The sequence below is a fragment of the Natator depressus genome, chromosome 4 (assembly GCF_965152275.1).
Source record: "Natator depressus isolate rNatDep1 chromosome 4, rNatDep2.hap1, whole genome shotgun sequence".
NCBI lineage: Eukaryota > Metazoa > Chordata > Testudines > Cheloniidae > Natator > Natator depressus.
The window spans coordinates 92,562,720-92,581,218 of NC_134237.1; the positions used below are offsets into that span (position 1 = coordinate 92,562,720).

Sequence of the window (18,499 nt, forward strand, 5' to 3'; positions counted from 1 at the left end):
CAGGATGGCTAACAACTCCCTGTCTGCAATCACTAACTTCAGATTTGATCTTTTTCTTAGTGATGCAAATGTCTTGATTGTTGAGCTTGTGCACTGATTCAAAGAATCCAGTGATATTTGAATTTAATCTATCTTCTACAAACTATTCCATTGCTTTGATTCCTGTATCATTCTCAGTAACAAGCTGGGTGGCAACCTCTGCGCAATGCAGTTGCAATGTTGGTGAGTCTATTAAGTCAGCATTCAAATCAAATAGTTTTGTCATGGAGTTGGTGATCGTGTGAACAACATTATCTACATCTCCTTCATCATGTTGCATGCCCTCCTCATGTTTTCCTTCTGAAACATCTGCGTCTGCCTTATCACACATTACTTTCATGGAAGTTGTGATCGCTGAGTGCTTATGAGTAGCGATGAACCATCTAGCCAAGGCTCGTGGTTTCAAAATAAACCCCCCTATACCCACTTTTACTTTACTCTCACAGTTTACTCTTTGTTCAAGTGCCATGTCTGTCCATACTTCGCTGAATTTATTGCTAGACTGAGCCACAGCATGATTTCCATGCACAGACTGCTCATGAACTTTGTGGGCATAATCTGGCAGAAACTTCATATCGCTGATGTTCTCAGATACCCAGAGGGCATAGTTGGTGTGGTCAAAGACAAAAAATAGTGGTAGCATCTCTACAACTGTCAGAAGGTGCAGGTCCCTGTTGCTTTCATGTTCAGCTCTAATGAAACACATTAAGATGTTAACCATTTTGATGTAATCGTCCCAGAATGCAAAGGTGGGGAAATTGATGTTCCAAAATTGCAGACTCTGTGCAATACATCCCGTGCATTCTTGAGGGCATCACTGAGCTGGGAAAGTGTTGCTGCCGTGCTTTGACATTCTTGGAACTTGCTATCGCTCTAAGGTGCCACAAGTCCTCCTTTTCTTTTTGCAGATACAGACTAACACGGCTGCTACTCTGAAACCTGTCTACATCTCAGTCACTCTCATTGTCTTGTACCCACTTACAAAATGCTATCCACTGCAGTCTGGACAAAGCCTCCACTACAACGTTGTGGGTCCTCAATCCACGGTAGTATGATTTGCCTTTAAGTACGTTGATTGCTGTGTTGCTACCATACACCTGCGATTCTGTGAGGCTGTCTTCAAGGCCACTGTCTTCATACTTCTTTCCAATTGCAGCAAGAAATGTCTATGTGGAATCTACCCTTCTTAAGATTGTTTTCTGAAATTCCTTTGGGCGCCTCCACTGGCTCTCTCTTTGGCCTTACAATATATAGCCCCATCAAATATGGGGCCACTGTAATCTTGTCCAAGAGTCCTGGACATCTTGCTGACGTTCTTCATTACAGTGAAAACTGTACTCGGTTCAGTAGGTGGTGCTGGCAGCATTGGACAGTACCCATAGATGTGATGGTTGGTGTGGCAGAAGAAATCATCACATTAAAAGCTGTCCATCCTGGTATTTGCTGAGCATTCACCTTTTCAAATTTGCATCAGATAGTTTGGTTGGGCAGCATCTTAGAATTATCCATTGCAGATCAAAGTTGGTGGCTTGTTGGAAAGCCTCAATACCAGTATACCAGTTACTTTTTACTTTCCCCACAAGATTTGGTGTAGATCATTACCCATGAGGATTGCACTCCAGTATGTCTTGGAACATTGCAGGAGTTTCAAGTGATTGTCTTTGCGGTGCTGTTTTCTTTGTTTTGAGCCTGAGCGGCTACTGTGCAAAAGCTGCCTTCCGGAATAGAGGGGGTCTGATAGACTACCACATCGAGCTAAAATTAAAACACCCTTTGCCCATGTTTTATAGTTGTAAAACATGATGTTGAAATAAGCTAATTTTTTAAAGAAATTACATGGTGTAAGCAGATCATAAATTACGCGTATAGACAAAACAACAAGCAGAACATATTTAAATAAAATTTACCATAATGAAATCAATATAGGATCAAATTAGTATGTAATTATACACATGTTAAAAGAGAGTCATTACTTTGACTGTTTCAAGAAATTTGTGAAGGAATTTTGACATGACTTAATAAAAATCATCCATAATTCTCAGAGTTACCACTGCATAGTACCACATCTTCCTTGCCCTAAAATCACACTTGAGGGTTAATCCCCAAATTAAAATGCATTAAACTCTTCGTGTGTGTGTGTGTGTGTGTGTGTGTGTGTGTGTGGTGGGGGGTTGCTCTGAATTTCAAATACGGGCAGCATTTTCCATGTGGGCCCCCAGACTATAAAAATAATGTCATGAATCAGCAAGATAGCAGCTGCCATGACCATCTTAAACAAGATTTGGCTATTGAAAATCTACAACATAAAGACCAAACTATGAATCATCAACTGAAATATTATGATTTGAAAGCTAGAGATCCACCAGAGATACAGACAGATGTCCAAATGCTTCAGGAAAATACTAAGTATGAAACTGAATTAATTGTTAACAAATGCTGAGATTCCTCAGAGTTCTGCAACTCCTTATTTCCAAAGTAATCCAGAAAAGATGATGAAAATATCTGGGACTTGTTAAGAATCTAGAACATCTGCCATGGTAGGTGTGCAATTGGGCAGCTGGAGGAACATGTGACAGGGATCAATTGAAAGAATCCCTCTGTCAACCATTATTCCGGGAGGGAAAATGTGTAGACTTAACAACAGAGAGGACATGAAAAGAGCAGCCCAGGATAGGCAAGGATGGTGGAGCCTTGTCTCATTGATGATGTGGGAAGGATTTAGATTCACAATATTACAGTCGAAGGCCACATTTTATCACTTAAAATAAAGCAGCACCTATTTGGTTTAGCATAGCAGTGTAAACGTTCTCTAAATATACACTCTCCATTTTAGCTGCAAATAAAGAACAAATGATGGCAGCCAGTCCAAAAAGCGAACAGAATGTTAGGAACCATTTGGAAAGGCATAGGCAGAAAATATCATCATGCCACTATATAAATCCATGATATGCCCACACCTAGAGTATTGCATGCAGTTCTGGTCCCTTCATCTCAAAAAAGATATCTTAGAATTGGAACAAGTACAGAGAAAGACAACAAAATGATTAGGGGTGTGGAACAGCTTCCATAGGAGGAGAGATTAAAGAAGACTGGGACTGTTCATCTGAGAAAAGAGATGACTAAGGGAGGGGGATATGATAGAGGTCTATAAAAACATGAATGTTGTGGAGAAAGTTAATATGGAAGTGTTGTTTACCCCTATACATAACACAAGCACCAGAGGTCACCCAGTGAAATGAATAGGCAGAGGTTTAAAACATAAGGAACTACTTCTTACATGATGCACAGTGAATCTGTGGAACCTGTTGCCAGGGAATGTTTTGACGGGCAAAAGTATAACTGGGTTCAAAAAAATAATTAGATAATTGGCCTCAGTGAGTTCTGATCCTGCATTAATACTAGTTACTATGGGAAGGCAAAGTTCAGTTTTTAGGGGCCAGTTCTATAGATCTATAGAGTTGAGTTCTGTAAGCCACAGAAACCCCTGGGAATTATGCTGCCTTGTACGGCTCACATCGTATACTAGCCAAACCTATTGTAATGCTGATAAGTAACAGAAACATGCACAGTAGTAAGTCAGATTTGTGGTTTATCGTATAAATTTGGTGCCAAAATCTTACAATAAACTATGCACAAAAGATCTGATTTTTACATATCAGGAATAGGATTCTATAGACTAGGTGGAGTTTTGGAGAGGTGCTGCTGGGTAGATACGGGAGATCAGTGTTCCTTAGGAAAGGGGGAGAAATAATCTGCATAGTTTTAGGGGTTTTATCTTTTTGCTTACTATGCTGATTCTTTTTTTAAAAAATGCTTATATGTGCATCTGCTTGGAAATGCACAAGTGTGTTTAGGGCTCATGTCTGTTAGCATTTTAATAGAACATAATTTGCTACTCTGGAAGTTTAGCCTATGACACACACAAACATAAAGAGCAGTTAAGGGCTGGGATATTTTTGAAATATCTTAAAAGCTTATAAAATACAGAAAATTGCATCTGGTACTTTGAAAACATTCTGGGGAAGAACTTCTGCCCCATCGACACCATTTTATTTTATTTATTTTATTATGTTTTTCCCTTCTCAACATCGCTAGGTTCTCCCAATTGTTGATTGGTTCAGAATTTACCCATGGTGCCACTGACGTCCATGGGTAATTTAATAGCTACTAGCTTCTCAATCTCTTTTCCCAAATAGGAGAGGTTTGATTCTGGGAAATAATTAACAAATCACTCCAGCATTAAGTGGTGCCTCCTTGAGGAGGACTCTGACCACTTCATGTTTAAGAAAGGTCAGCACCTTTGTCTGCTAACCAACACATTAATAATGTCATCAGTAAAGACATATCAGCTAAACTACTGAGTCTTGGAAAACAGAGTCATCTTCTTTAGAAACAACTATTTCAATAGGGATTTCTTTACTAGCTAAATTACTTTAATTAGCCTGAGAAAATCCCATCACCCACATCAGTATGTCCACCATCACCTTTTTGAGTAAGACTCCTGCAAGCTCACAATGAACTGTATTTACCTTGTTGGGTTTGACCTTTAGGTTTCACCTATTTTGCCGTCAATTTCCTCTTAGAAGTTCCATGTTGAGCAAAGTCATCAATGTGGATGATAAGAGTTGCACACAAATCAAGACGCCTCAGCCCATAAAGGATCTCATTCTGCAGTCCTTACTCAGGCAAGTCTCCCATTGGCTTCAGCTGGAGTTTTGCCAGAATAAAAACTGGAAGATTAGGTCCAATCACTGTTCCCATTCGCCCACGGACTTTTGCTTGAGAGCAAGACATGGTGCTCTCTTTTCATGAGGGATTGAGAGATCTTGCTCTTAACACATTTTCCTAGCATGGGAGTATTAGTCTCAACTTGGGACCTGAATTGAGATCCTCTTATGGCATTAGAGTTACGTTATCCCTGAACTGCAAGGTCAAGCGCAGTACAGATTGTTTTCTCACAAATTATTGTTGCCTATTTTGCTTTAAAGCTATAAGGATCATTTAGTGCTATTTTAAAAAAATTGAATATTGAGTTCCTTTCTCCTCATTATTCATTGGCAAGATGATTTAAGTGGCATGTTCAGTTAAATGAGGATTATCTTGAGATCTGCAATTTAACTGCATTTTTTGATGTTAGGTTTTGCAATTACAAATGGAAAACTACTAGATGGTTTTGATTTTTCTTTTTTTATTCCCATTCTGATCTGATAAATAAAATAAAATATGGATAGAGCAAATAATTTTGCTTTGTTTCTTTGCTTTGAAGGAATAACGACAGTTTTGACAATGACAACGTTGAGCATCAGTGCAAGGCATTCGTTGCCAAAAGTATCCTATGCCACTGCCATGGACTGGTTCATAGCTGTCTGCTTTGCCTTTGTGTTCTCTGCTCTTATTGAATTTGCTGCTGTCAACTATTTTACTAACGTTCAACTGGAAAAGGCCAAAAGGAAGACGGTGAAATCACTCCTTGAATTTCCAATCTTACCGGTGCAGCGAGAACAGTGCACAGAAGAGGCATTCAAGGTATTTTATTTATCTGTTGTTCGTTATACTGTTTTCAGGACTATAGACACTTGTTTGAGTCCAGTGCATGAAAAATATCTGACAATATATTTATAGGGTCCCATAAGAGAACATTGTAAGGGATAAATCCTGGTCCTATTGAGGGCTTTTTTCCACTGTCATAAATGGGACCAGGACTTGGTTCTCTTAGGATCTGTCCATATTGTCCATTTTGATTAACGAGTTATACCTTCCAGATAGAGGGTCTAATCTTGATGAAATAGAGTGAAGACGAAAGTAGAATATTTAACAACACATGTAGCTTATATTTATCCATCTGAGAAGAGTGGGCCAGACTGCATTCTCCTCATGGGAGGGAGCTAAGCTAGAAGGTTCTCCTTGTGGGGTTTCCTCCCAAGTCATTCCATTGTGTTGTTTTCTCTCCATCTCCCTGTTGCCTAGGCTGTGTGTCCAGTCCACAAAATCTACAGATCCCAGGGCACCAGAGGAGACTGGGATCATCTACATGGAGGCTTGATGCCTTTCTATTGTTTCTGAGTGTTTTAACCTTCCCTTTACCCTCTTGTCTTCATTGGAGCCACATTATCTGGGCCTCCCCTGGCTGTGGCTGGCACCAGCACACTGAGAGTCCGAGACTATTACTTTTCCATGGAAATCTCTGCAAGACTAATGGAGGTGACAATGTACCTGATCCTCAACCTAGATCCCAGCTTGCTCACTCCTTTCTACTGTCACCCCTGCACAGTGTCCCAAGCCATCAGGATGCCCTCTGAAGTCTCCCAGACAATAGGGGTAACCACAGAGGCAACTGTATCAATATCCGTGTAAGAGGCAGGCAGGCCAGTCTCTGCATGGAGTTCTGGGATTCATACTTAGTTCAGATTTCAAAGAAGGAAAGAAAATGTGTATCATCCTCCAAGAGTCGGGATCCAATGTGGTGGTGGTGGTCTGGCTGCAAGCAGTAATTTTAAAATCAGTTAGACAGGTTAAAAAAAAATAGCATTCGGCAATAAGAAAGTTCCCCTCTACGCTAACCATGGAATTCAGCCAAATGTAAGTCTGCAGCTTTGCTGTCGCCATTTATAATTTTTTTTTAATTCTTCCTTGCATTGCCGAGTGATTGGACTGTGTCAGGAAAAATCAGTAGGTTGTGTCCATCAATAATTATATCTTTCTTTTTGCAGACTGTTTTTTAATAGTCTTTTTTCCCGCCTCGCCTGAATTTATTAATGAAGCAGTTAAAGTTTTGGTTTGAGCCTGTTGGGAAGGACTTCTCTGGGATTCTGTAACCCTTTTATATCTTCATTTATTTATTTTAATTTATCAAAGAATCTAATGACATAGGGCCAGATTCTGATCCCCTTGCTCACGGTGAGTAGTACATTTAAATCAGTGGAATAAGGTAATACACAGATTAAGCAAGGGTGGCACAATCTATCCAACAATCAGTGTTCCTTTATGTGCAGATCTCACAGCACTGAACCTTCATTTTCTATGAAATCAGTAAGTGTTCAGGACTCTTATCACGTGGGATTTGTCAGATCCAGCTATTTCAGTCGTGGATTTGGTTTTCAAGGAGCTGATTATAATGTCTTTTTGCACAGGCACCCCACCTATCTACTGTCAAGCCTTTTCCGTGGATTGCTTTTTAGCTATCGTAGTGTCCTAAATGAGATCTAGGTAGTTTAAGTGCGATTCCATAGTACTTATCTTGATATCCAGGCCCGCTAATCAAAAGTCTGACCCCAACTCCCGTTGAAGTCAATGGAAGCTTGAGTTGTATCAGACCCTAAGAGTATGCCTGACTGCAAAAACGCCAGAGGCGGCAAGTTTCAGAGCCCACATCAGTTTCAAAGCCTGAGCTGGAATGTCGACGTGACTATTTCTAGCCTCATAATGTGAGCTGGAGGCAGCAGGTGGTTATTTTTTTTGTTTTGTTTTTTGGCCATGTAGATGTACCCTTTGGGTCCAGAGGCTAGATCTTCAGCTCCACTCAGCTTCAAGCCAACTTTGTGATGCTCCAGACCCTGGGGAAGTGGCAAGGAAGATTTAGATATTAGGAAAATCTTTCTAACAATAAGGATACTTAAGTACTGGAATAGGCTTCCAAGGGAGGTTGTGGAATCCCTGTCATTGGAAGTTTTTAAGAACAGGTTAGACAGACACCTGTCAGGGATCGTCTAGCTATACTTGGTCCTGCCTCTGTGTGGGTGGATGGACTAGATGACCTCTTGAGGACCCTACCTTCCCTACATTTCTATGATTCTAGGATTGACCTCTTCCCTCCACCTTCACTCTCTATTGCCTTCCTTCCCCACCCCTCTTTCTTCTCTTTCCTCCCCTGCTGTCCACCCACTTGCACTTTCCTTCCCACCTCTTTGCTCTCTGACTACCCTCCTTCCATAGCTATTCCACAGTAGCATTCCCTGTGGATACTCTGAACATGGAATAAGCATGTCCACATGTAGACTTATTGCAGAGTACCTACTGAGCTTTTAATTCATACCCTAACTTATTTCACAATAACTCTTCTATGTAGGCAAGCCCTGAGTTTTGAGTTCAGAAGGATTGCCCAGTGTTTAGTATTAATATACCATAAAAATAACTTTTAAATGTAATTTGTCTTTTACTATTACTATTATTTTGTCTCATCCTAATTAGGTGATTCACTTTGATTTCTTATGTCAATCCTGTTTGGTTTCTCCTATGTTGACATTTGTGTTAAAACAGTGGAATTAGCAATAAACTTGGGCAAAACTTGTGAAATTCATGAGACCTTTTTTTAAACTTGTCTTACACAACTTAGCCCTCCTGAAATTTAGATTGTTGGCTGAATTTCGACAGACTGGCCGTTGTCCACAGGGGAAAATGTGAACATTCAAAAAGACAGCTAGCCAAAACTTTGCACTTGTAAATTTTGAAAAAGCTGTCCAAAAATCTTAAAGCCCTAAACCCTCTCCCTGGTGCACAGCCACAGTATCTATATTGTGTGATAGGAATCTCCTACTCCCCTTCCTGACTGAGACTGGACTGCCCCTGCTATCACCCACCCTAGGCGCTGTAGAGATGACTATGCTGGTTTTTCACCATTGAGATTCCCCAGATTTAGGGTAGCTTTAGATCCCCTCAAAACAACAACAAAAAGACAGTAACTGATCTTATGAAAAAAATGCTATATATTAAAAGTAGAACTAAGTTCTGCCCTTCTCTGGGCTGTTGTTCCTGAATGAGTATTCCTTATCTATATGAATGATCCCAATAACTGAAGTGGAGTATTTCACATAAATATGGGTTTGCAGCACTGGCCTCTGTATGAGGAAGGAGGGATATTGGACTATGAAGGTAGGTCCCTTGTGATGGAAGGGGATTGTACAGCCCAATAAACATAAGAATTAAGCAAATTAATAATAGGATTTGATAAAATTAAGATTTTATTATTAGAAATAGTTTTTCAAGAATGTATGTCATCCATTAGATCTGTTTCCATGAGACCAACAATAATTTTAAAATGTGATTTTCATGTAAAGTCAATGTATATATTACGCAGATCAATATACTGTGGTTTTTTTTAAGGGAGATCTAGATTTTTAATCAAAAGCCCATTCTCCAAATGTCTGATAGGTTTTCCTTGGAAAGCTGTTTCATTGGAAAGACATGCATTCTGGTCTATTTGGAGGTGTCCATTTACATTATGCATAACTCATGCAAATCTATGCCAAAGGTAGCATAGCTTTGACTACAACATACTTTGACAAAGATATTGGCTGTATGATGTGACTAGTTGTTCTTTTGTGTAATTACATTTACTTCACTACGTTTACATCATGGATGAGACTGACCTAATATATTTAAATTAAATTACATTTTGTCTAAAAAAACTTTCAGAGCATAGTTAGACAATCTGATGCATTTTAACTTAGACCAATATATTCCAATACTCTCATTACTCAATGAGTCTAACACACCTTTCTGACATCAGTGGATTTATTACTGTACTTGGGCCTCAATTCTGCAATTGACTCTGCAGAGGTGGACCCCTGCTCTTGTGAAACAAGCTACAGGATCGGTATCTTGGGATCCGATTTTGATGTCTTTACTTAGGAGGGAGGAATGAGGTTTGCCTATCAGCCATGATCTCTCAGAGACTCTTGGAGATGTTCGATAGAACTCAGTGGGCTTTGGATCAGGCCCTTGAATCTCCACTGTGATGCGCTGATGCTGCTGCAAGCATTCCACCATAACGTAAAGAGTTTAGTGGTACAGAGGATACATCACATGGGATGTTTGACTGAAAGGGAGTGTTCTTGCATTATTCATACTGAGGTGCGAATATTTATTCTCTTTTTGCTGTTTATTCTTCCTGAGATTGGTTTTAATTCTGCTATTTGGCCGTACTGTAAATATCCAAGTATTTATTTCACTAAGACACAAGCAGTTTCTGTTTCCCATTATCAGACAAGGTTATAATAATAACTTTTCTTATCAGGCCTCTGAAGACTCTTATTTTCCTGATACCTCTGTAGGATAATTTAAATTTGATAACTTTGTTGTATTACATTTTCCAAGGCTATATCCGCTCCTGTAAGAAATGTAATTTGTGTCTCACAAACAAAAACTGCCTTGGTTCGTGATTTTTTTTTTTTATTTGTCTCCAGTTTGTTCCCATAAAACAGTCAATATTTTGTTAGTGTTCATACCTATAGAAGTCAGTTTTGCCTAGTATTGTTCTGTAGCTGGTAGAAAGTGCTGGTAACATAGCAAAAGAGTAATCAGTTCACATGAGCAGGAAAATCATGACATATTAGTAGGTCAGATTCTATTCTCTGATGTGCAACTCATGTTGAAATCAATGAGGGTTGTATGGATAATCTGGAAGGGCAGAATTTGGCCTGTGACAATTATTATATTAGAAATTGCTTTGTTACTACAATGATTTAACATACAGTAGCAGGTCAACATGAAGTCAATATTTATTCAGAAACATGGTGACTGGAGCTTTTGAGGAAAAATTATTTTTCTTTCCCCTCTTATGATCTCCATCTCAGGGGGAAGCAATTGTCCCTGAAGGTCAAGGATGGGAAATAAGGGCATTGCCTTATTGCTTTTAAGGGCTTTGTTCAAAGTGTATTCTGAGTTGTGTTGCTTACCTTCTTTCATATGTAATTTCTGAACAAAGAGACATGCCTTGCCTACACAGCGTTCTACTCCAAGTTCAGCTCCTTTCTGTTGCTCTTGTCAGCCCCTTCTCCTCTCCCAGGCCTTTTGTTCACTCAGTTCACTATCTCCATGCCCACTCAGCCCCTCTGGCTACCCTGCCTTCTGACTGGGGCACTTAGTGCTGCTGTTGTTACCTTAATGTTACCTCCTCCCCACCACGTCAGCTTCCTTTACTGTTGTTGTCCAGCAAACAGGAAATCGGACACCTATATCTGCCCAGATAACACTCCTCTGCCCTGGGCTTATGGGTAATGGCATTTTTTTTTGTTCAGTCTGTAAGGAGATAGGGTATGGCAACCCAGGTTGCAAGAAATCTGCACTTTTCCTAGGCAGCTTCTGCCTGCATTATTCCTGAGAAAAGTGCAGCAGAGCTTAAAGCTACCCTCCTCTGACCCAAACCAATAGGCGAGGACAGGTAGCACCTATCCGAGCCTGCTCTCCCTCAAGTGTAACCCTAGGGTGATGGGGCAGGCAGCAGGTTAGCACCTTCTTGCATCAGCAAGACTGAATCTGGCCCTGTATGTTTTGATCTTTGTTTAGGAAAAGCAGAAATATTGTTGTATGTCATTAGGGTTGCCAACTGTGGTTGGCCGTATTCATGGAGGTTTCGTCACATGACATAATCTTTAATTAAGATTAATCTTTAATCCCTAGAGACTCCAGGACGAGCCTGGAGGGTTGGCAACCCTAGTGCTGGAGGAAGTGGAATGATTTATGGTTTCTCAGAATCATGATTCTATTTTTATGTTTCTGTGCTAGTTTCACTTCCATTTAAAGACATACTGACTTTTTGTGGTAAAGAAGAATTTCATCACATTTTGGATCATTTGGATCAAAAAAACAGACCTCTTCAGCACTATTAGAAAGACCTTTATCCTTCTCAGTGTACCTCTGGGATGTGCGGTTCAAAGAGTAGGTCAGTTTAAACAAACCCTTTTCTACAATTCTGAGCACTTAAAATTAAATCAAATATTTTTAAAGCTTAAAGTTACAAATAGATGTAATCCATCCTGACTCAGATCCCTTTTTTTTTATCCTAACCCAGCTAAAGTATTGTTGTCTTATTGGGTGTCTTATTAAAAATCTTATATTTTTTCGTCATTTATCATCCAAACCTAGCACATGCCAGATATTGTCTCATCATTGTTGTTTGAGGGTTAAATTGTGAGCACACTGAGCCAATAGGAGTTTTGCCAGGGCTTTATTGGGGTAGGATTTCACCCTGTGACTTCAGGCACAGTGCTGAGCAAGGAGAGATGCATAAGGTGCACCCCACAATTCCTCCCCCTGCTTCCTCTGCACTCTAATAGCGGCAGTACATTATGAGTTCCCCCTTTAGCTATTCTAGCCAGGGAGTAGAGGGGTGGAGCCTGCTCTGAAGAGGGAGTAAAGCGGCAAGTGGCTTTGCTTGCTCCAACGTGACCAGATCTAATGTTCATATTGCCCATGTCTGGGTATATGCTCGCTTACTCCCTTGCACGGACGTGCAGTCACTCCCATTCTGGCCCTAGCTGTTTAGTTACACAAATGTTCAGTTTAATCGTTATTAAATTCTAAGACTTAAATAACACTAGAAAATGGAATAATGATTCAGTTTTAAAATGTAATAGTAGGGTTTCACTTCTATCTCCATAGCCTTAGGTCATTTAAAAATCCAGCCAGGAACCAAATGAGAGATACTGGCCTTAAAAAATGTCAGGTGGTCATGCAAACGGAGGGGCATGACGCATGATCAGATAAAGCAAAGGAGGGAGCTTTCAGTGCTCTCTGAATAATGTATTTGACATGTCAACAATTTTCTATAGCTTTAGTTTCGTTAGCATCTCTGCTATCAGTAATTTAGAGTAATAATGAGAGAGCAGTTCTGTGTGGGATGAAAGTAGATGTGGGTCTAGTGTGAGTGGCATATCTCATACTAAACCTTATTTGAAAGGTATGGTAGTGATGACTAGCTGCCTAACTCTGTAGTGATTCAATGTGCATGCTGAGCATTTGGATACTTGAGGATAAAGTCCAGCTTCTATTTGAATATCACTGTTAGCCTGCTGAAGCCTTTAACTTTACATACTATGAGTAGACCCATTGACTTCAGTAGAGTTAAGCATATGTATAAATCTTTACGGGATCGGGCCTAACTGCCAACATTGCAAGTAGTTTAAATGGGCTTCCTAGTATTTCACATTAGCAATATCATTCTGAATGGTATAAATCAAAGCGTTCTATTAATTGGATGGTCCCTATCCAGAAACCTTGGATTGATGATACCTTTGATATGGTTAGGGCGTGCAACATGGGGGGGAGGGATAGCTCAGTGGTTTGAGCGTTGGCCTGCTAAACATAGGGTTGTGAGTTCAATCCTTGAGGGGGCCATTAGGGATCTGGGGCAACTATGGGGGATTGATCCTGCTTTGAGCAGGGGGTTGGACTAGATGACCTCCTGAGGTCCCTTCCCTGATATTCTATGATTCATAGGCAGCTGTGGAAAAGTGAAAGCTTTCTTCTTTTGGAAGGTGAGTAATTCTTGGGAGATGAAAATCAAGGTATTTGATTTAGGTCAGATTCTGATCCAACCACTGTAAATCTAGAAGAAAAATCCACTGAGTTACAGATCTGGGTTTGGCCATGGATAATCAGGTTGTAATGATGGTAATGTGACAAAATTGTTTGACTTTAAAGTTGTTACCACAGGAGTTCTGTCACAGCAGATTTCTTGTAAATAAACAGGATGTCTTTCTGGAGTCCTTCCCACCTGCAAAGCCTGCTAGAAAGTGTAGCAGTTTGCTAATTCTTGTAACTCTAATACTATAAAGAATTGCCAGAAATGCAAGCTAGGCACTGTGAGGCTCTTCTCTGTCATTAGTCATTTTAAGCTCCAAAGGCTGGAGTCAAATTCCATTGAGTTAATTGGGTTTTAGATCAGGCACTTACTTTGGAAATTAAAGCATAAATAGATAATGTTGTTTTTGTAGGCCTCTGTTCAGGAAAGCACTTAAGTACATGCTTAATAAATGAAAGCACATGCTTAAGTGGATTACTAACTAGGGATGGATTTAAGCATGTGCTTAAGGGCATTCCTCAGTCAGGGAGGATTGAACAGATCCACTGAAAAGTAAATACTCTTCAGTTTCACCACTGAAATAAATAATGGTGGTTGTTTTAATATTGGCTTCAAGAACCCAGTTAGGATTTGGATGAAACCAGTTTATCAGATCTTTTTGTCTTCTAGTTTTTAATGAAAGTAAATATTGAAAATAGCCAAATATTGTAATATCTTGGAACATTTTAAAAACACAAAAGGAGACTAAGCCCCTGGCTGGAAGGAGTAGGATTTTCAGGTAGTTCTGAATAAATACTATGCTTTCTAAAGAACAAACGAGGAAAAGGCTAAAAAAAAAATTAAAGTTGTCATTTCAGTAGTCCTCATTTATATGGATGTGTATTCATCCACAAAGAGGATCAATTTTCCTGTTTCCTGTAAAGATTTTTATGATAAGCCTGTGAGTTAAATTTGAATTGTTGTTTGTACTGTGGCTTCAATATTTTTTTATTGGTTTGAAAATTGTTATGGGAAAAACTGAGCAGTGAGGTTTGTGGTACAGGTGAGCCCAAGCACCACCAAACTTTAGGGTGAGTTTTCTATGCTAATTGTGACATTTTAGCTAATTTCATTTATACTCTAAGGGGATGAGGGTGGGGGGAAATAAATCTGTTAGAAGCTTGGAAAAATCCCTCAGGCAGATTAGTATGTTTTCAAAGGCATTTTCACCAAGCCACTGTAACAAATTTAAGGAGAATTTAAGGTCACTGGAGAATTGAAAAGTGGAGAAAACACTTTAAAAAAGTCCTTCTCGTTTCTAATCAACTCTTTCCTCTCTTCCTTTGAATACACTATAGGGAACAATCCTGCAATGGGGGATAAACAAATAAACCTAACGGATCTTTGCTATATTCAGTTTTGTTTCCCGATTCTCATACTCTGGCCTTATCTAAATTGCATGATTTTTTTGCATTTTTATTTTAAATCTTGAGCCTAAATATTGCACAGCTGGAGGGGGTGATATGACATAGTTAAATATCCGGCATTACAGATAGGATTATAAAGAGTAGCTTTCAATAACTATTATTTCTGTTCACATAATTCTAAATTCTATTGATTTCCAAATTATGAAATAGCTTTTGTGCACTATGGTATTCTTCTCTCTTTGTAATGTAATCTCTTCTCTCATTGTCCTTTGTGCAGGTGTAGATTTTACTAGGACTAGGCAAAGCAAAATCTATAATGTGTTTTTCAGTAAATATTGATCCCCCTGGCTCTGGAACGTCAACCTAAGAGATACTTCTGTTCCAAGTTTATATGTTTTGCTGTGACATGGCAAGATGGCGAATCGGGGCCTGAAAGGATTTTTGATTTTCTTATAGTACATAATCAACTTTAAATATCTGGGAGAGGGGCAGAAGTGAACAATGCATACCAAAGAGAGGAAGACAACTGTTGTTTACACTGATGAGAACATGTTATCTCCGTGGCAAACCTCAAATCTCATGCAATTTGACAAGCTGTCATGTCCTCCTGAAGTAACTGGAAACCGGCGCTTCTCTAGGAAACAGCAGACAGGATAAGAAAAGGGCTCTTGGATTAGAGTGCAATGGAAAAGTGTTTCTAAACTGGGATAAAGGCAGGTTTTCATGGGGTGGCTAAACAGTACTGCACTTATTGCCAGAATCTTTGCCTAAATCTTCCAAATTTATATTGAAATCCAGACAGGTGACCATCCTCACCTTCACAATTTCCTCTTAGATAGGATTTTGAAAATTAGCCATATTTGCACTTTATTTACATGTGCTTTGCAGTGGTTGCATATGTAAATTAAGGAATTGTGGCACTAGTGGCTAAGAAGCACCATCTGAAAACAAAATTACTCAATTTGTTCATGGAAGCACCATTATTATGTGGACAAAGTTGCATGTATTTGAAGTCCCATAAAATGCGTGCCTTTTGGTGTGAGTAAAGGAGTTCTAATTTTGAAAAATACATACTTTGACTGTGTGACATCAAATGACTCCCTGTTCTTCCTATACATTAAGTTAACCTGCATGTGGATTGTAAATTACTGAAATCTTAGTGATACTGCCATGGACGAAGACAGACTCTAACGCTGGGTCTGCCAAATTATGGGGGGAGGGCACATACACATGAATTTAACATTTGCTTTTCTCCACATAACCATAAAACCCTCTTTAGTCTATATTATGGCTATATCCTTCCCCTTAAAACAGCAACACAATAAGCCTATTATTCTGAATTGATGGTACAGTATCTCTGACCTAAATGGAGACCCTACTGCTGTAGAATCTAGTGTCATAAAGGGACTGTTAAAGCTCTGAAAAAACATGCCTCCATAGCAATGAGAGCTTCCTTGTAGTGCAAAAGCGGTCCTGGGACCTTCCACGAGGCTGCTCTGAATATGTCTGGAGTAGGACATAGCACTGCTAAAGTGTTGTCTCACCACTTCCAGGATTGCTGAAGTGCTGCTGTGGCTTACTCTGTTCAAAATAGTGCTGAAGCTGATCTGCAAATAAGTGACCCTAAATGTATCACATTCCTGCTTATCAGCAGTTGGTGATAGTCTTGTCCGGAATGGCTAGAGACCTACAAAGCGGATTTATGCACTACTACGACTGATAGTTCTTTAGCTGAAGTAATAGGAGATTTACTCTTTTTTTTTTTTTATTCAGATCCCAACAGGGCATGTTCCTCATACAAACTGTGAAAGCAATTTTAAATGAAACAGAATGATTTAAAACTGCTATGTAGAACACTAGTGTGCTGCAAGAGGACTCTCAAAACACTTTGTTGAGAGCTAGAAAGGGGCTCGGCAAGGAATTGCATAATGCTGCACTAGCATATGACTTTCTTACAGCTTGCACAATTCTCAGTATTTTGCATCATAGACCTATTCAGTGGGGTTTGCATAATTTGATGCACTGTAAATACTTTTATCGTTGCTTCAGCCTTCCCATACTAATGCTGCATTTCCTGAGACTTGTATAAGGCATCTATCCTGCAATATTTTAAAAGTATGTACTTGCTTTTTTTATAGATGACTTGATCGGGTCTCATCACGGAGGATGTAAAATAGATGTGTTGATTCGTTTTATTTGTTTTAAAACAACATGACTAAGTTTGTCATTTCAGTGTGTATATTAATATGTTGTTGATCCAGTTGCTGTAAATCTCAGCTCAGCTGCTCTGCACTGTTTCAGTTCATGCTAAATTGGCAATCTGACTTCACTGAAGTGCAAAATTGGCTTGCTTGTCATAAACTGGTAAAACGTGGGGGGAAAAAAACAATCTAGTACCTGATTTTGTTTGGGTCAAGTCAAGGATTATGTATGCTCAGAGGAAGTTTCAAAATTTGTATTTAGATGAACGGCCGTTATAGTGTGCAAACCTTGTTAAATATTGAAGAGTTTTTTGATTGACTCCTATTTGAACTTCATTTTAGTGTGATAGCAAACAGTAACCAGCGGTTTTAGTCTTACTTTATGGACAGAGGGAATGATCTGTGAGTTGATTTTGTGAGTGATTTATTACTCTATTTTGGTGGTGTGATGTATTTTCTCCTATAAGGTGACCAACACAACCTTGCTGCAGAAACCTGCCATAAGATTTAATGCTAAATCTATCCAATCTATGTTGAAGTATGGTAATAGCATACTTCATTGTGTTATCTATGGTCAATTGCATGTGATTCCACTTGGAAAGAGAAGGGCACAGCATTAATCACAATATTTATGCATGCCTGCAAGGAAGTTTGCCTTCATGCCAAGTCAAATGGATTGAATTTCTGCACTAAGATTTTGAAAAGGGTTGTGTTTGAAAATTCTTGGGATTTAGAAAAGCCAGCATGAAGTCATTTGTCCATTGCAACCAGTCCCCTGGAAAAAAAATCTTTCAAAAAACATTCAGAATGTTTTGACTATTTAATATTAAGGGAAGAACTTTAAATTGTTTGACTACAATAAGGATTTCAAAAGCCAATTGTACGCTGCAGTTGGTATTACTGCTCAAAATATAAGAGTTTCTATCTTCACTAAAGAAATATCAGTGGGCCAAAATATTGGCTGACTGCCAAAATGGTTAACACTGATAAGGAAAATAAACCTATTTTGAATTGAATAGATTATTAGAGGATCTTATTTCAAGAACAGTCCACTTTAATTCATCTATTTAGTATCAAATTCAATGGATGCTAATATGAAGAGACACTTCTTTCATATTCACATTATTACTCTAGGAAGAAACAAATGAGAATAAAACTTTGAGAAGATGTGCTAGAAATAGCCAATCATTTTTATAACAGTTTTCTCCTGCACCCAGCATCTCATTTGAGATACCTCATCTTGTCATAACCAGAATATATTTTGCTCTGAGAAATGAAATAATAAATATATCATTCCGTGGATCTCTTTTTTTTTCAGATCATATCCTAGCATAGTCTTTTTGATTATTTATTATTGGTGTAACTCCAGCAATGAGTGTTAGGTGCTTTACAGGCCATTAAGAAGATTGCTGCTCTGAATAGTTTATAATATAAATGGCCTTATCCTGCTCTCCTTGATATCAGTAGCAAAACTTCCATTGGGTTCATTGATGAAGGATAGGCCCCTCAGAAAATTGGCTCTAGTTTAACCTGAAAAAGACAAGCTTATTTGT

At 39.0% G+C, this 18,499-nt stretch overlaps 1 protein-coding gene across 6 annotated transcripts in view; it reads left to right on the forward strand.

The window, feature by feature from the left end:
- The window catches only part of GABRA2 (gamma-aminobutyric acid type A receptor subunit alpha2), a 349,612-nt gene that overhangs the window by 29,038 nt on the left and 302,075 nt on the right, over window positions 1-18,499 (forward strand). For 5 of the 6 annotated variants that reach the window (XM_074951469.1, XM_074951470.1, XM_074951472.1 and 2 more), the window contains one exon: window positions 5,306-5,565. In XM_074951469.1, coding sequence (XP_074807570.1) covers window positions 5,306-5,565 — 260 coding nt within the window. Of the gene's footprint in view, window positions 1-947; window positions 1,086-5,305; window positions 5,566-18,499 lie in introns of all 6 variants that reach the window. The other variant, XM_074951471.1, reaches the window with a different exon arrangement.